Genomic DNA, 13,228 nt, shown 5'->3' with positions numbered 1-13,228 from the left:
TGAAAAAAAAAACCCTGATGTTTTGAAGAAACAGTGCAAATGAACTAGTGAAATAATCTCCTTATCTAATGTGTTGAATCTTTCATCTGAGATTTTGATGCAGAACTGAGAACATAACAACTTAAATCTGTATTGAAGTTTCTGATTACTTTAGGGTTTTCCTTCTTTATTTCAGTGACCCCAACTGGTGGAAAGGGGAAACATACCAGGGAGTGGGGTTGTTCCCTTCTAACTTTGTCACAGCTGACCTTACTGCAGAGCCTGAGATGAGTGAGTACACACACACACACAAAACACACCCTTTATCCACTTATGCCCTCTCTTGTTCTTTCATAGCCCATTTAGTCCATTAGCACTACTGCTTTATAGATCCTAGAGTCGGAAATACTTTTATTACTTACTAACGGCTGGTGAAACATAAAGAACACAGTACAATCAAGATATTGGTTGCATAGACAGAAAATCATCACTTGGTTATCACATGCAATAAATAAACAACACTGCCTGTACTTCTAGGAAGTCATACAAGAATTGCTCTGATAGCATTTTGGACACATTTCCTCTTATCAGAGAGAGCCTTATACAGTCCTTGTCCTTTCCATCTTTATAACTGATACAATAACTTTTAGTGTCTGCCGTATTACAGAATATTTTTTCTTCTATAATTACTGACCTGTTAATAACCCATTTATATGCTAGTCTTATAGCTCGTAGTATGATCCGTTCCCTTTTTAAAGCATGCATCAAGATCTCTTTCCTTGCTGCCTGAATGCATTCTACAATGTTTGGCCTGTTTATTCACTGGTGTCACTTTTTTCAAAGTAAACTCTCGTCTGTGTGCAGTTGTCTGCCAGTTGTGGTTATGTTTCAAATTTCAGTTGTAAAACTCATCGCTGTTTTTAAAGGTTTACTTTAGGTTTGGTGTATATTCTCATATTGTTAGTGTGCATGTATTATGTTCAACAAATTGTCAAATCCTCACAGAAAGGCGTTGATCATCTAGCATAATAGATTCCATGGTTTTCACTGTTATCAGCTTTGCTTTGTTGCCGTCTGGTGGGAGTTTGTCACGCCTCTTAATTACATCCAAGTGTTTGTTCTACAAGTGTGTCATCCCTCAAATCACTGATTCTGCATGCATGCTGTTATTTAAATTTTTTCCTCCATTAGCATAAAACACTTTCACTCAGGAAACATGATAACAGCTTATGACTTGTAAACGAAACAAATATGAACGTGTCTCTTCAAGGCGATCAGTCAGTAGCTTGTATCAGATTGTAATCTTTTGTGCTACTGTTGGACTGTTGCTGGATGTCAAGTCAGCGCATCCTGACCTCTCATTTGTGTTTAACTGATTGCTACTGTTGCATGGTGTTGCTGCTAACGCATCCGCTGTTACTTGGAAATCTACAGTGAAGACAGAGAAGAAGACAGTACAGTTCAGTGAGGAGATTCAGGTGGAGACCATAGAGCCCGAACAAGAGCCGGTGTATATAGACGAGGTAAGTTCTCTTTTGTGAACCCTTGCTTATGAAACTTGTTCATTGACATCTCACTGTTGCATCAATAAATAAATACTTTTGTTCTAAAATAAAGAGTCTGGCATTTAAAAATCTTCAACTGCTGACTGAAAAATTCAATCATCACATTTACATGGAAAGTGTAAGAACACAGAAACTTTATTGAAATCTTTCAGGACAAAATGGACCAGCTACTGCAGATGATCCAGAGTGCAGATCCCACAGACAACCAGTCAGACAGTGTTGAGTTACTACAGTTGGAAGGTAAACTGCTTTTAGGGTTAAAGTAAGTGAATGTGAGTTAGACAAAAGTCAATGTCAGTATACATAAGCTAACCTGGCATGATTTAGGTTTATAAAAGTGGATTGATGTTAACTACAGGTGTCTATTTGTTATCTTTTTCCTCAGGTGCCTGCAATCAAATGGGACCCCTCATTGACCAGAAGTTGGAGGATATAGACAGGTATGTTGTGCTGGCTTGTTTTGCCCACAAAAAAAACTACAGAAGGTTTTAACACAAGGAAAAGTGAAGAATTTAAAGATGAATATTCCAGACAAAGACATGTAACACTTTCAAGCACTCCATAAATATTTAAATAAATGTATCTTTCTTTGTGTGGGTTTGTATCATCAGGAAGCACTCGGAGCTGTCAGAGCTGAATGTGAAGGTGATGGAAGGTCTTTCTTTGTATGCCAAGCTAATGAATGAAGATCCAGTTTACGCCATGTACGCCAAGCTGCAGAGCCAACAGTACTACATGCAGCAGCAGCCTGCCAGCGCAGCACAACAGGTACAGTCAACCTGTCATAGCTGGGACCCAGGCATACCAAAGGAGTGACTGTTTTGAGTGAATTTTCTGTGCTAGCAAAACTGTGAATGTGCACAATTTCATAGGTTTTAAAGGGGCAGTTTGATCAAAAACACAGTAAAACATTTTTTTTTTTTTTTCAGTAAAAGGATTAACAAGGGTAACCATGTTTTATTTAAGTTGTTGCTTTTAAACCCATTTCAAATGTATGTTCTGAGACCAAGAATGTCATTGTGTACTGCCATGTTGGGCTGAACTACAGAACAAATCTCATAAACCAACCCAAAACTACCAAAGAAATGCACCCTTTTGAGAAATGCACCCTGCTATAACATTAAAAGAATGAAGAACTGTGCTTTTTGCAAGGATGTAAAGAATTCAGGAATTGTAGGACTTTACCCACCTACTATTTTACCATGGTACTGATTTGAATATTTATATACTTTCCACAGACTCACTCCGTCATTAACACTCAGTATGTGCTCTGTGCATGTTTGTGATTACAGGTCTACCCTGGTCAGCCTGCATCAGGTTCGTATGCCATGAGTAGTACTGCGGTGCAGGGTTACACTGTTCCCATGGAGCAGCTTCCAGCTGGAACCCCTATACCTGGTCAGCCAGCTCCCGGGTGAGTTTCAGAGACCCCAGTGGCTCGTTATTCTGGTCCAATAAAGAACATTACAAGTTGTTGACATTATCAAACTTTGCTGTACATTGTGTCCTGTATTTACCAAGGAAGAAAAGACAATTTAAAATGGCAAAACACTTTCTCATTTACTTTTTTTTACTCATTTCTGTACTTTGTATTTACATGTACAGTGCATTTACCCATTTACTAATTCCAATGAAAACCTAGTACTGTAAATTCTCAAATAGCGGCCACTTTAACTTTTATTTACCCCAACTGATTTCTCATCTATTCCCTCTTTTTGCTCTCAATGCCAACTCCATGCTTCTTTCATAACCTGTTGTCTTGATAAATTCAGTATAATCTAAATTTGTAGTGTTGTAATGAATGTTGCTTCACTCTTTTCCGTAGTGACGTTCATATGTACATGGGCCAGCCGCCAGTCTACACTGCAGGTCCAGGCAGCATGGCCCCAGCAGACGTACAGTCCTACCAGAACCCAGCCAGCGCCCCAGGCCCGACTCACGCAGGCATGACGCAGACGCCAAACTACAGCACCCCCTCCGGCATGAGCATAGCACCTTCCTCAGACCACTCACAGGCCCCCTACTCAGAGAAAGCCTTGCTATAGGGCCCCCCCCNNNGAGCTCACTGTAATCCTCACGCATACACCTACCAGACATGATCAAATAGTGGTCGTAGATAATTTTGTTTATTATGTTTTATAATTAGTTTTATCGTGAAACACCAGATGGATGGAAAAATTCAAATAGAGTAGACTTAACCTTAAAAAAAATATAGTTACACTTCTAACTCCAGGTTTTGAAGTGATCACAAGGGTTTGATTTGAAGAGCTAACACCAAGCCACACATGGTCTGTAAATGGACACACGTGTTCTTTTAGGACTTACTTTAATTGATCATCTTTCTGCTTTTCTCAGTGGCGTTACATGACTCAGATGCGAAAACGCGAGGCGCTTTCAGTCGCACTTTTATCTTCAGTTGCACTTTTAGTCATCATTCAAGCCTGATCACTTCAAAATCTAGATCTGATCGCAATATGCATTGTCCTTATATATGTACGAGACCTGACATGGATTGCTTCATTTTTATAATAGGACTATTGGAAAAAATGATGGTAATGCTTTAGTTTATGAGACCAATATTTTAAATAATTTTGTAGGAAGTTTCTTGGAAAAAAACTACATAGTTTAGTACAAATTATAGGGGAAGCTAGTTAGGAAGTTCTTTTAGTTTGACTTTAGGTGAATTTATAAGCAGTTGTTGATGAAAAGGAGAGCTCTATTTAAACCCAAGAACCCAAATCATTCATTAGTCATTTATTATTGGAAACTTTATTCTTTATAAAGTATAGATTTATGGAGGTTCAGCCGACCTACTGTGTACTACTGACTCAACAGTTTTTAGCTTACACAAGCAATTAATTTAAATGAATTACTTTACTATATTTTATAAATTTAATTATTATTATTATTAATTAATTAATTATAAATTTGGATTTAAAAATCCAATCAATTCTTTCCTGGAAACTTCCTAAGAAATAATCAAGAAATTACAGAGCTCTTAAATAAAACGTTACCAGAATTGCTTTGAGAAAACAAGTGTAACTGTAGCCACTTCAACCGAACCACAAAAAATATATGCAATTACTATTTGATCAAGTGTGAAATACACACAGACATTCCTTCACACCACCCCTCAACATGCACATCCAGAGCTACACACACAAACACACACACGATAGTCAAACACACTACAGGCAGGTGTACAGCAGTGGACACACACTCACAGTTGCACCAGTTGGCTCACACATACAACAGTATGCGATAATTTACCTTCACTCACACACTAACATGGAGAGAGATCCACAGCCTGCCGCAGCCTTCTCACTCACGTAAAGCAACTGCTAATCATGTCACAGAAAAAATGGAGCGTCGACTTACATTTCCCTTTTTTGTTTTTTTTAATCAGAAAAAGGACTTTTAGCGATGCTGAAAACGTTAGGCTACTACATCCTGTATATGTCGTCTAATTTTTAGAAGTACTGAAAACTGAAGCCACTTTGTTGTTTTGGAGGGAAAAGAAACCAGAGGAATTTAAGCATGCACATGACTCTTGTATATACTGTACTGAACTAGTAGTGAAGCCACATGATGACCTCATGGGTGGGCTGTACGTATGTTAGCACAACCCCGAGTGTTTCTCTCAGCCTTAAAGGTGAACTCTGCAGCCATGATGTCCCTGCTGAATTAAAGGTGTAAAAGCCAAAGAGAACAAAGTGAAAAATCCCTCACATGCCAGAAAACAAGATGTGTTTTTTTTTCTCTTTTTTTTTTTTCTTTTCGTAACATGATTGACTCCTTACTTCATACTGCAGAGTTTTCCTTTTTAAAATGAGCAGCTCTAGATCCTTGTTGGTAGATGTAGGGCTTGCTCTGTTTCCATTCAGGGGCTGTACTAACTCGTACCACAGACCTGGCTACTAAGGGGCGAACTCTCTGAACAGCCCCATTGTCTTTTTAAAGCATCTCTTTAGTCAGTGTTGAAAAATGAATACTATGGTTTTTGTAGTGCATTTTAATTTATGTTTTGATTATTGTTATGCTATTTTAAATGGAGAAGCAGTGCAGGATGTATGTATTCAGAGAAAAGCGGAATATGTGATATTCTGCCAAACTTAGTTGTATATTTAAATCGCTCTCATGAGAACATGGACATTTCTCTGTGTTTGATACATGCTTATTGTACTGTAGGGTAAAATGGTAATGTGAAAAACTGATTGAACCTCCCCATGCATTTTAAACCTGTCCTTTTCTCAGAGCTGTTACACTAAAACAAATTCTACCTGAAGCAGAGCTGAAATGAGGTTCCTATGATTCTGGAAAGTGCAGTCAGGATTTGTAAACACCTCTTTTCCCCAAGATCTCCTTTAGCTATCCATTACAGTGACACTTTAAGGCATTTCAGATCAAATATTGATCCGAAATACGAAATATGCTCTCCATATTACTACATACTTTAAATACTACATGTTTTCGTCTTTTGGGAAAGAGTTGATGTTTACAACTGCTGATTGGATTGCAAAAAAAGCTGATGAAACAGGAAAATATTTTATCTGTTGTATAATATTGAATGATGCTACATGAAGGAATAACAGTTTGAAATAGTTACTACATTTTCCAGTTGCAGGGCAAATTGGTGTGTTGATCTGACTGTAAATTTGTGTTATTTCAATTTCTCTTGAAATACTAGGTCTCAAATGTGTTCCTCGTTGTCATCCCTGTGCCGCCTTAAGAATATAAAAACAACCCACAATTTAAGCTTGGTATCTGGGACTTTGCTCACAAGAGGTAATTTGATTCCCCCGGAAGTTGATTTTGGCATTAATACAGTTGATTGATTATTCTTTTTTGCTGCCTTCAACTAAATACAAGTGTTAACCTGTTGGATCAAAGAGGGCTGAAAATATCAGAAATACAAAAGTAGCAGCTATTCTGGGACTATGGGACCAGGAGCCAGTTAATCGTCACACATCATCCAAATGTAACATCCTGTTGCGCCACAGTGGTGGACTGCAGCCCCGATGTAACTTTATTGCACAGGATTGAGATGCTGCCTGTTTTTAAGTTTTAAAAACATCATTATTGTAAGATTTCTGTCTAAACTTGTACCCTGCTGTTTGTATGTATTCTTTTAACCATACTTATTAATTGATATTCACAATAAAACCAGGCCAAATGTACAGAATAATATGAAAGGCCTTGTTTTCTTGTTTCTCTTGTTTTTCGAGCACTTTGTCGATAGATTAAGTGTTTTTATTTCATTATATTTAACAGAGTTTCACTGATGAGAGGCATTTTCAGAAGATTTTAAAGGCCCTTAAAACATATATTTTCAGCTTTCACTCTTGAGCGATGGGTCCTACGTAAACACGCTTTCTTAGAACAGCTTTGGTTATTTCTGCTTTTCTCAGTTGGAAAACAGGTGTTGTCACATATTTCCATGACAGTTTTGGGGTTGTTTGCCTATGTTGCTAGTCCACTGTCAATCAGATGTAATCAACCCACACAATCCTGATAAAGCAGAATAACTGAGTTTTTGAAGTCTTATTATACACTCAGTTGCCACTCTAGCTAAAACTGCATCCTTTAAAATAATCACACGGGTGAATCAATGACAGTTCCAACCAAAACTGAACATTATAACCTGTGTACTGTTTGTTAGATGTAGCTAGCAAACTAGCAACTGCGTATACTAGCAATAGATTTTTTCCCCCAAAACTCTAAAAAAAACTTTTATGTTTTAGCTAGAATAATGTTTATCACTTGATACCAGATTCCTATGCCTTGCCACTAGATGGAGATCAATGTATTTCAGACCTTACAAGATGGAAGAAATTGAATTTTGTAAAGTGCCCAACCGAAGCAGGCAAGGCCGTTGAGCATGTCACTGTGGTTTTCAAAGTGGTGGGGAATTATTGAGAATTTCACATTAATTTAATACACATTAAATTTTGTTGCAATCCTGCAGAAAGTTTGTAGATTTAAATATTATCAATTTTTATTTTTCAGTTTGTTCTTTATTATTTCATTCACCTAAAAGAACATCAGTTAAAACATACACTGGTCACAATGTAATCAAGCACTTTTTCCAGAACTTGTGTATAGTTCAGAGGTAGGTTCAGGTAGTTTTCTCCTTGAAATTATGGGATAGGAGTGCTCTTCTTTGTGAGCCCATAAAAAGGTGAGCATGACCACCTCATTACCTCAGCAATAAAAGAATACAGCCTCCAGTGCAGTGTAAGCAATGTCAGTGTGCAGAGTCCAACGGCTCGACTAGCTCGTTTCGTGGGAGATGATTGTCAAAGTCTTTCGCTCTGAGCTCAGACCAGCAACTGGAGTTCAGAGACCATGCCCTCTGGGAAGACGGTCAAGCTCATCCTGTATGAGGTGCTGCAGTTTGCAGCCCTTACCGTACCCATCTTTGTGGTTATGGAGAGGTTTGCCAGCCTCATACGTGATGTGAAAGGAGGGGATCTAACAGCTTACTGGCTAGTTGTGGCGACCTCTATCGCCTATGTGACCTCTGTGACCCTGCTGGTGTGGGTTCCTCTGAAGTATCTGATCCTGAAGCGGAGGACGTTCGTCTCAGAGATCACACAGTGGTGAGTACAGCTGTGGGGAAGTGGTTTAGTCAGTGTCACAGTGATTAAGTATCTACATGTACCAGATAAAGAATCTTACCTAAAACAAATGAGAGATGACAGAGTGAACAAGTCAAATTGACTGTAGAGCACAAATCCTTGGAGACAAATTTGGGACGTTGGGCCCAGAAACTTGAAATACAGTGCAGTTAGTGGAAGAAAAAACGGAGGCTCTTAAATATTATCAGAACAAAGTATCAAAAATGAAAGTGTGATGAAAAATGAACCCTGGAGTTAAAATGGTTGTTTAGCTAATTGTAACTACTTTATATTGTCCTGTTAATCTTTAACAAAGCATCACATTTCATATGTTTTGTATGTATAATCTTAAAGTGAGCCTATGCAACATTTAAAACAACAATGTTCAATTCTACACACTCAGGCATTTTAGTGCTACAGCCTTACTTGGTCTGGTATGAAGAATATACAGTACGTTGAGAATAGGATCAGCGCGGAGCAATTATTCATCACACTGGGATGACACGTTATTTAAATGTGAACTAAAACAACCTGTTTTGTTTTCTAGGAGACCAACAGCGCTGGCATATATCATCCTGTGTACATTTCCGTGCTTTGCTATTTTAATAGCAAGCTCCAAGGTAATGTCATCCAAAGTGATCGTTCTTGTCACCCAGGGAGCACCTGTTGATGTTTTGCTCTGTCATGCTCTGACGGGGTCCTTGAGGAGGCATATTTGTTGTTAACAGTCCATTTGTGGCACAAACTGGTTTTATGGCCCCCTTGTATAAGAGAATGTGTTTAGAGCGCTATAATTATTCACTGAGTGATGGCTGACACGGCACATTGCACCATAGAGAAAGAAAAAGATTGCCTGTCACCAATTCCACTCAGTCTCTTGAGATTTTGCTTCTTGAAGCTGCATCCAAATATTTTCTCACCATATACTGAGAAGGACTTTGGCACCATCACAAGTAAAAGAGAAAAAGGCAGAGGAAATGTGTCCAGCATCACAAGACTGTACTCTCTGTCTGGGGTATTCAGTAACTCACAGCGAACATAACAGGTTGGCCATTAACCCAAACTTTAATACCATCCACCACCAATACGCCCACTCTAAAAAAAAAAAAAACTATTATCTTTACACATATGTGATATTTTATTTCTGGACAAGCAAGGACATAAGTAAGAGTATCTGGCCGCAAAAACTTGTCAGACATACTCATATGTGTGAGTTTATTTCTTAATCTTGTGTTAAGGGCATTCAGCAGCATCTTAATGTCTGAAATGATGGGGTAATAAAATCAGATGGCTTAATAAAACCTGGAATGCAGGAGCTCCTCTTTCCAGCCAAATGCCATAATGAAGAGTTTCGATTCAGTTTTCTTCCTGCTTCATCCCTCATGATTTCTCAGTGGCATATCAGTTCTTTCTGCTATTGAATTTGCATTTAATTTTAATGTGAGCGGTTGTACTCTAGGTGCAGGTGGACAGAGGACACAAGCTCGACCAGTTCACTGAGTTGCCCGTTTCCTTGGTGCTTTTCTCCCTCATCTGTGTAGATATCATAGAGAGGATTCGCCCCTGCAAGCTCATCGGACAGTGTAAGTCTAGTAAGTTGTTGGTGCTTATGTAATAACACCGCAAAATGTAATAGTGTCACAATGTTAAAGTTTCACTTCATTATGTAATAACATCCACATTTTGTAATAAGCAGCCTGAACCCAATATGAAATAAAATGTCCCACATTCTTAAATAAATTATTACATATTGTATGTGTGTGGCTATTACGAAATGTGTGAGTTTAACCTTTTTTATGAACTGCATTTTGAATCAGTGGAAGATTTTTGATGGTCTTTTGACCATTGAAGTAGTTAACCCTGCAAGAAATAAAAACATGAGTTTTTCCAAGTCTGTGTTTGACATGAACTCCCTTAGTTTGGCATAAGATCAGAGTCACAGAGTCCTGTCAGAGTTGTCTAAGATAATATTTTGGAAGCTTAATTTAAGATTAATTTAAAATAATATGTTTACAGATGAAGACATCCATTCTCATCATAAAAAAAGTTCTACATTTTGGAATAAACAGCACAATATGTAATAATTTATTACAAAACACAAGGAAATATATTACATATTGCGTTCTTGCTGTTGATTACAAAATGTGTGTTATTACATAATAAAGTGGAAAATGTATTACATTTTTTGAAGTTATGACACAATGCGGTGTTATTACATGATGTTAAAAATTAAATGATGTTCAAGTGTACATGTCCTGCATTTTAAGTGTTCACGTTTTGTATTGTTGTTGTTCTGTGGGATAAAATGGATGAAAGATAAACTTACAGATATTTTGACAAAAGCATGGGTGATGGTTGAGTTCCATTTAGCTGTCCCAGTCTCGGTGTCCTGGTATCGTCCGTGCTGGCTCACTGTCATTAGCAGCTGTTAATGTTAGTAACACCTGGGCCTTTCAAATTGTCTGCAGTGAAAAGGAGTCAATCATTACAGGTGTACATCTCATGCACACCTGTAGCGATTCGCTTGGCCACATGCCTCTGTCATACTGTAGATGGTATTTAGTCGACCACTTCAACTTTCTTAGGATGTCTGTGTGGCAATTACTTTATGGTAATTTTATTAATTACAAATTTGTTTGGTAATATGCCCAACTGAAGCACAATTAAAACGCATACACTAAGGTCCCTAAAGTGGCTCCAGCCTTTTTACGCAATCTCGAGGGATCAACACCTTTTAATATTTCAATGAATATTATGTTCACGTGGTGCATATCTTAAACAAATTTGTGTTTGATCAAATTCACACAAACTAATTAACACACAGTAAACCTGGAGCACAGAACTATTCCAGTGTAGACTTACTGGTTGGTTTCTGGGACCCACAAGCAGGGTAATCTGATTACCTGAATGTAGCTCTCCAATATAATCCTACAGTGCCATTTCAAAAAACACCAACTAACCCCCCAAAAGCCCCCGAAGCACATAGTTTTTAGAGATACCTCTTTAAGGAGACATCTAAATATTCCTATATTCAATGCAATCGTTAATTGCGGTAAACTATCAACTGCAGTAAAACCTCTGGAAAAGAGTATGATCACTGCAGTTGCCTGCCTGACACCAGATGACAAATCATTTAGTGATGGATTCTAACATTTAAAATGTGGTATTTAAGTGTTTTTCGTAATACGGTCTACCAAACTGAAAGTGACACACTTAGATCCATGCAATATGTCACCTTATTTTGAAAGCTCTGACCTTCATCAGAGCATTTTTTATTTATTTTTTTTGTATGTTCTGATGAAGGTCAGATAGAGCGAAAGCTTGTTAAATAAAGGTATATATTGCATGAAAATCTTCACTTTCAGTTTGGACTTCCAGCAGCTTAGCTGGTCGTCGTCCTGCATTGAGACATTCTACTAAAAATGTTTGTCTCTTGTCAGTAGGGTACTTGGCTGAAAAAATACTTCAAACTGGGTACATTAATAAAAATACTTTGAGAGAAAGAAAAATCTTGACATAGGCTGAATAATCCTCTCCTATGTGTGTGTGTGTGTGTGCTTTTGTCAATTGCAGCAGACAGCCTGGATCCTGACCTTGACATGCCAGGCCCCGTCCTCACCCACCTGGAACATGTGACCACCGTAACAGGCCAGCTGCACACTGATGAAGGCCAAAACGGTTTGACCCAAGGCCACCCAGAGGCCAGGAATGGCAGCACCTCTGGCAGATGGCAGGACATTCCTGGCTCACCCAGCCGCTCAGCACTCAGCTCACGAGCACCCAGCAGGTCCTACCTGTACTCCTCATCCTCGCGACCCAGATCTTACTCTGGTCCTCTGGGCTCCCTGTGGAGGAAGGACGGGAGGTCAGAGGTGTTTGTGGACAGCTTCATGTTCTGGCTAGACACTGTGGAGATGGTGAGAGTGGCAGGGGAGCCAGCGGTCTTTTTCTCAGCCTGGGTTTTCCCCGTCTACATCCTCGCCTTCATGTCTATTCTCCGCATGGTTATCACTCCTAACAACCCTTTATTGTCTTTGGCTGGATTTGCTCTGCAGGACCTTCCTTTCTTTGTCATTCGAGTCGCTTTGATTGTTGTGTTTGGTTATGTGACTCCCGTGTTGTACCCTCTGAAAAATGTGCTGGTGAGCCTGACTTTTATCTACTTTACTTTCCTCACCAAGCTGAGGATTTTCAAAAGGCAGAGCATGTTTTGAGGAGGAGTGGCACATTCTGTTGTTAATGAAGAGTCCGCTTTGATTGTGGATCGTTGAACAGTTGGTATATTTATGTGTAGGGAACGGCAGCGGAGAAACATGATGCTGGTACTGATGATGAAAAACAACACGTTTTGAATTGTAATGGCTGCATTGTAAGACTGTTGATCCAAATCAAAGTGTGAAAATGATTCTGGATTTAAAACAAAAAAAGGGTGCGTAGGTTGGAGTGTACAGTAAACCACCTGTTCTCATTTTTCTATGACGTATTTGAATCCACAGGTATTTATTGATACTTAATTTTCTGTTTATCTGCTACATTTTTCATGTTTTCTATCTGTATATAACATTCATTGAAGATTCTAAAACATTTCAAACAACCTTTTTTTGTTAAATAAACAACCTTTATTATAACACTAGTGTAAACCTTTTGACAATATTTTCATATAAACATTAAATGTGTAAAGTGAATAGAGTCACTTGTGAACACAGAGAATTATCACCTGACTTGGTTCTATATATTATTATTATTATTTCCGTATTTGTAATTATTATTCTTGCAACTGGTAAGCGTATCAAACTGCTCCAACCGGTCTTGAACATTTATTCCAGCCACTGTGTGATTGAACTAAGAGATAATAAATACAGGATTTTTTTCAGCTGCTACTGAATAAACATACTGGATAACGTTATGTTTTAAATAACGGCTTGTGCAGACTACAAGATTTTTGTCACATTTTTGGGCCAAAATTCTTTTGATCTGAGACAAAAACTCTCAAGTCGGCACAGAGTCCTCATTTCTGCCCCGAAGACAGGGACGTTGTCACTCTGGAAGAGACCACCTTTTTCCTAT

At 38.4% G+C, this 13,228-nt stretch overlaps 2 protein-coding genes across 2 annotated transcripts in view; both read left to right on the top strand.

Moving 5' to 3' along the window:
- Window positions 1-6,736, top strand: part of LOC118334329 (collectin-12-like) — a 42,125-nt gene extending 35,389 nt beyond the window's left edge. Inside the window, exons 17-23 of the mRNA XM_035670210.1 lie at window positions 176-270; window positions 1,414-1,502; window positions 1,697-1,784; window positions 1,930-1,984; window positions 2,156-2,312; window positions 2,837-2,958; window positions 3,370-6,736. Of these exons, the coding sequence (XP_035526103.1) occupies window positions 176-270; window positions 1,414-1,502; window positions 1,697-1,784; window positions 1,930-1,984; window positions 2,156-2,312; window positions 2,837-2,958; window positions 3,370-3,589 (826 nt within the window). The 3' untranslated portion in view covers window positions 3,590-6,736. The remainder of the gene's footprint in view (window positions 1-175; window positions 271-1,413; window positions 1,503-1,696; window positions 1,785-1,929; window positions 1,985-2,155; window positions 2,313-2,836; window positions 2,959-3,369) is intronic.
- Window positions 6,737-7,772: 1,036 nt separating this feature from the next.
- si:dkey-32m20.1 (transmembrane protein 236) lies at window positions 7,773-13,013 on the top strand. Its single transcript, XM_035670988.1, has 4 exons — window positions 7,773-8,143; window positions 8,709-8,781; window positions 9,621-9,744; window positions 11,735-13,013. Exons 1-4 carry the CDS (start codon window positions 7,890-7,892, stop codon window positions 12,373-12,375), a joined length of 1,092 nt encoding a protein of 363 aa, XP_035526881.1. The 5' UTR covers window positions 7,773-7,889; the 3' UTR covers window positions 12,376-13,013.
- Window positions 13,014-13,228: the final 215 nt, after the last annotated feature.

This window comes from Morone saxatilis, unplaced genomic scaffold, assembly GCF_004916995.1.
Source record: "Morone saxatilis isolate NCDOM2014 unplaced genomic scaffold, NCSU_SB_2.0 Contig23, whole genome shotgun sequence".
Classification (NCBI taxonomy): domain Eukaryota; kingdom Metazoa; phylum Chordata; class Actinopteri; family Moronidae; genus Morone; species Morone saxatilis.
The sequence above is the reverse complement of the archived record's forward strand: the minus strand, read 5'-3'. Positions and strand labels throughout refer to the sequence as shown.

Bases quoted from the DNA above. Each gene is read 5' to 3' on its own strand.
- si:dkey-32m20.1 (XM_035670988.1), top strand. From the start codon at position 7,890: ATGCCCTCTGGGAAGACGGTCAAGCTCATCCTGTATGAGGTGCTGCAG. The intron at 8,144-8,708 runs GTGAGTACAGCT...TTTGTTTTCTAG, and splicing joins GTCTCAGAGATCACACAGTG to GAGACCAACAGCGCTGGCAT. The intron at 9,745-11,734 runs GTAAGTCTAGTA...TGTCAATTGCAG, and splicing joins CTGCAAGCTCATCGGACAGT to CAGACAGCCTGGATCCTGAC.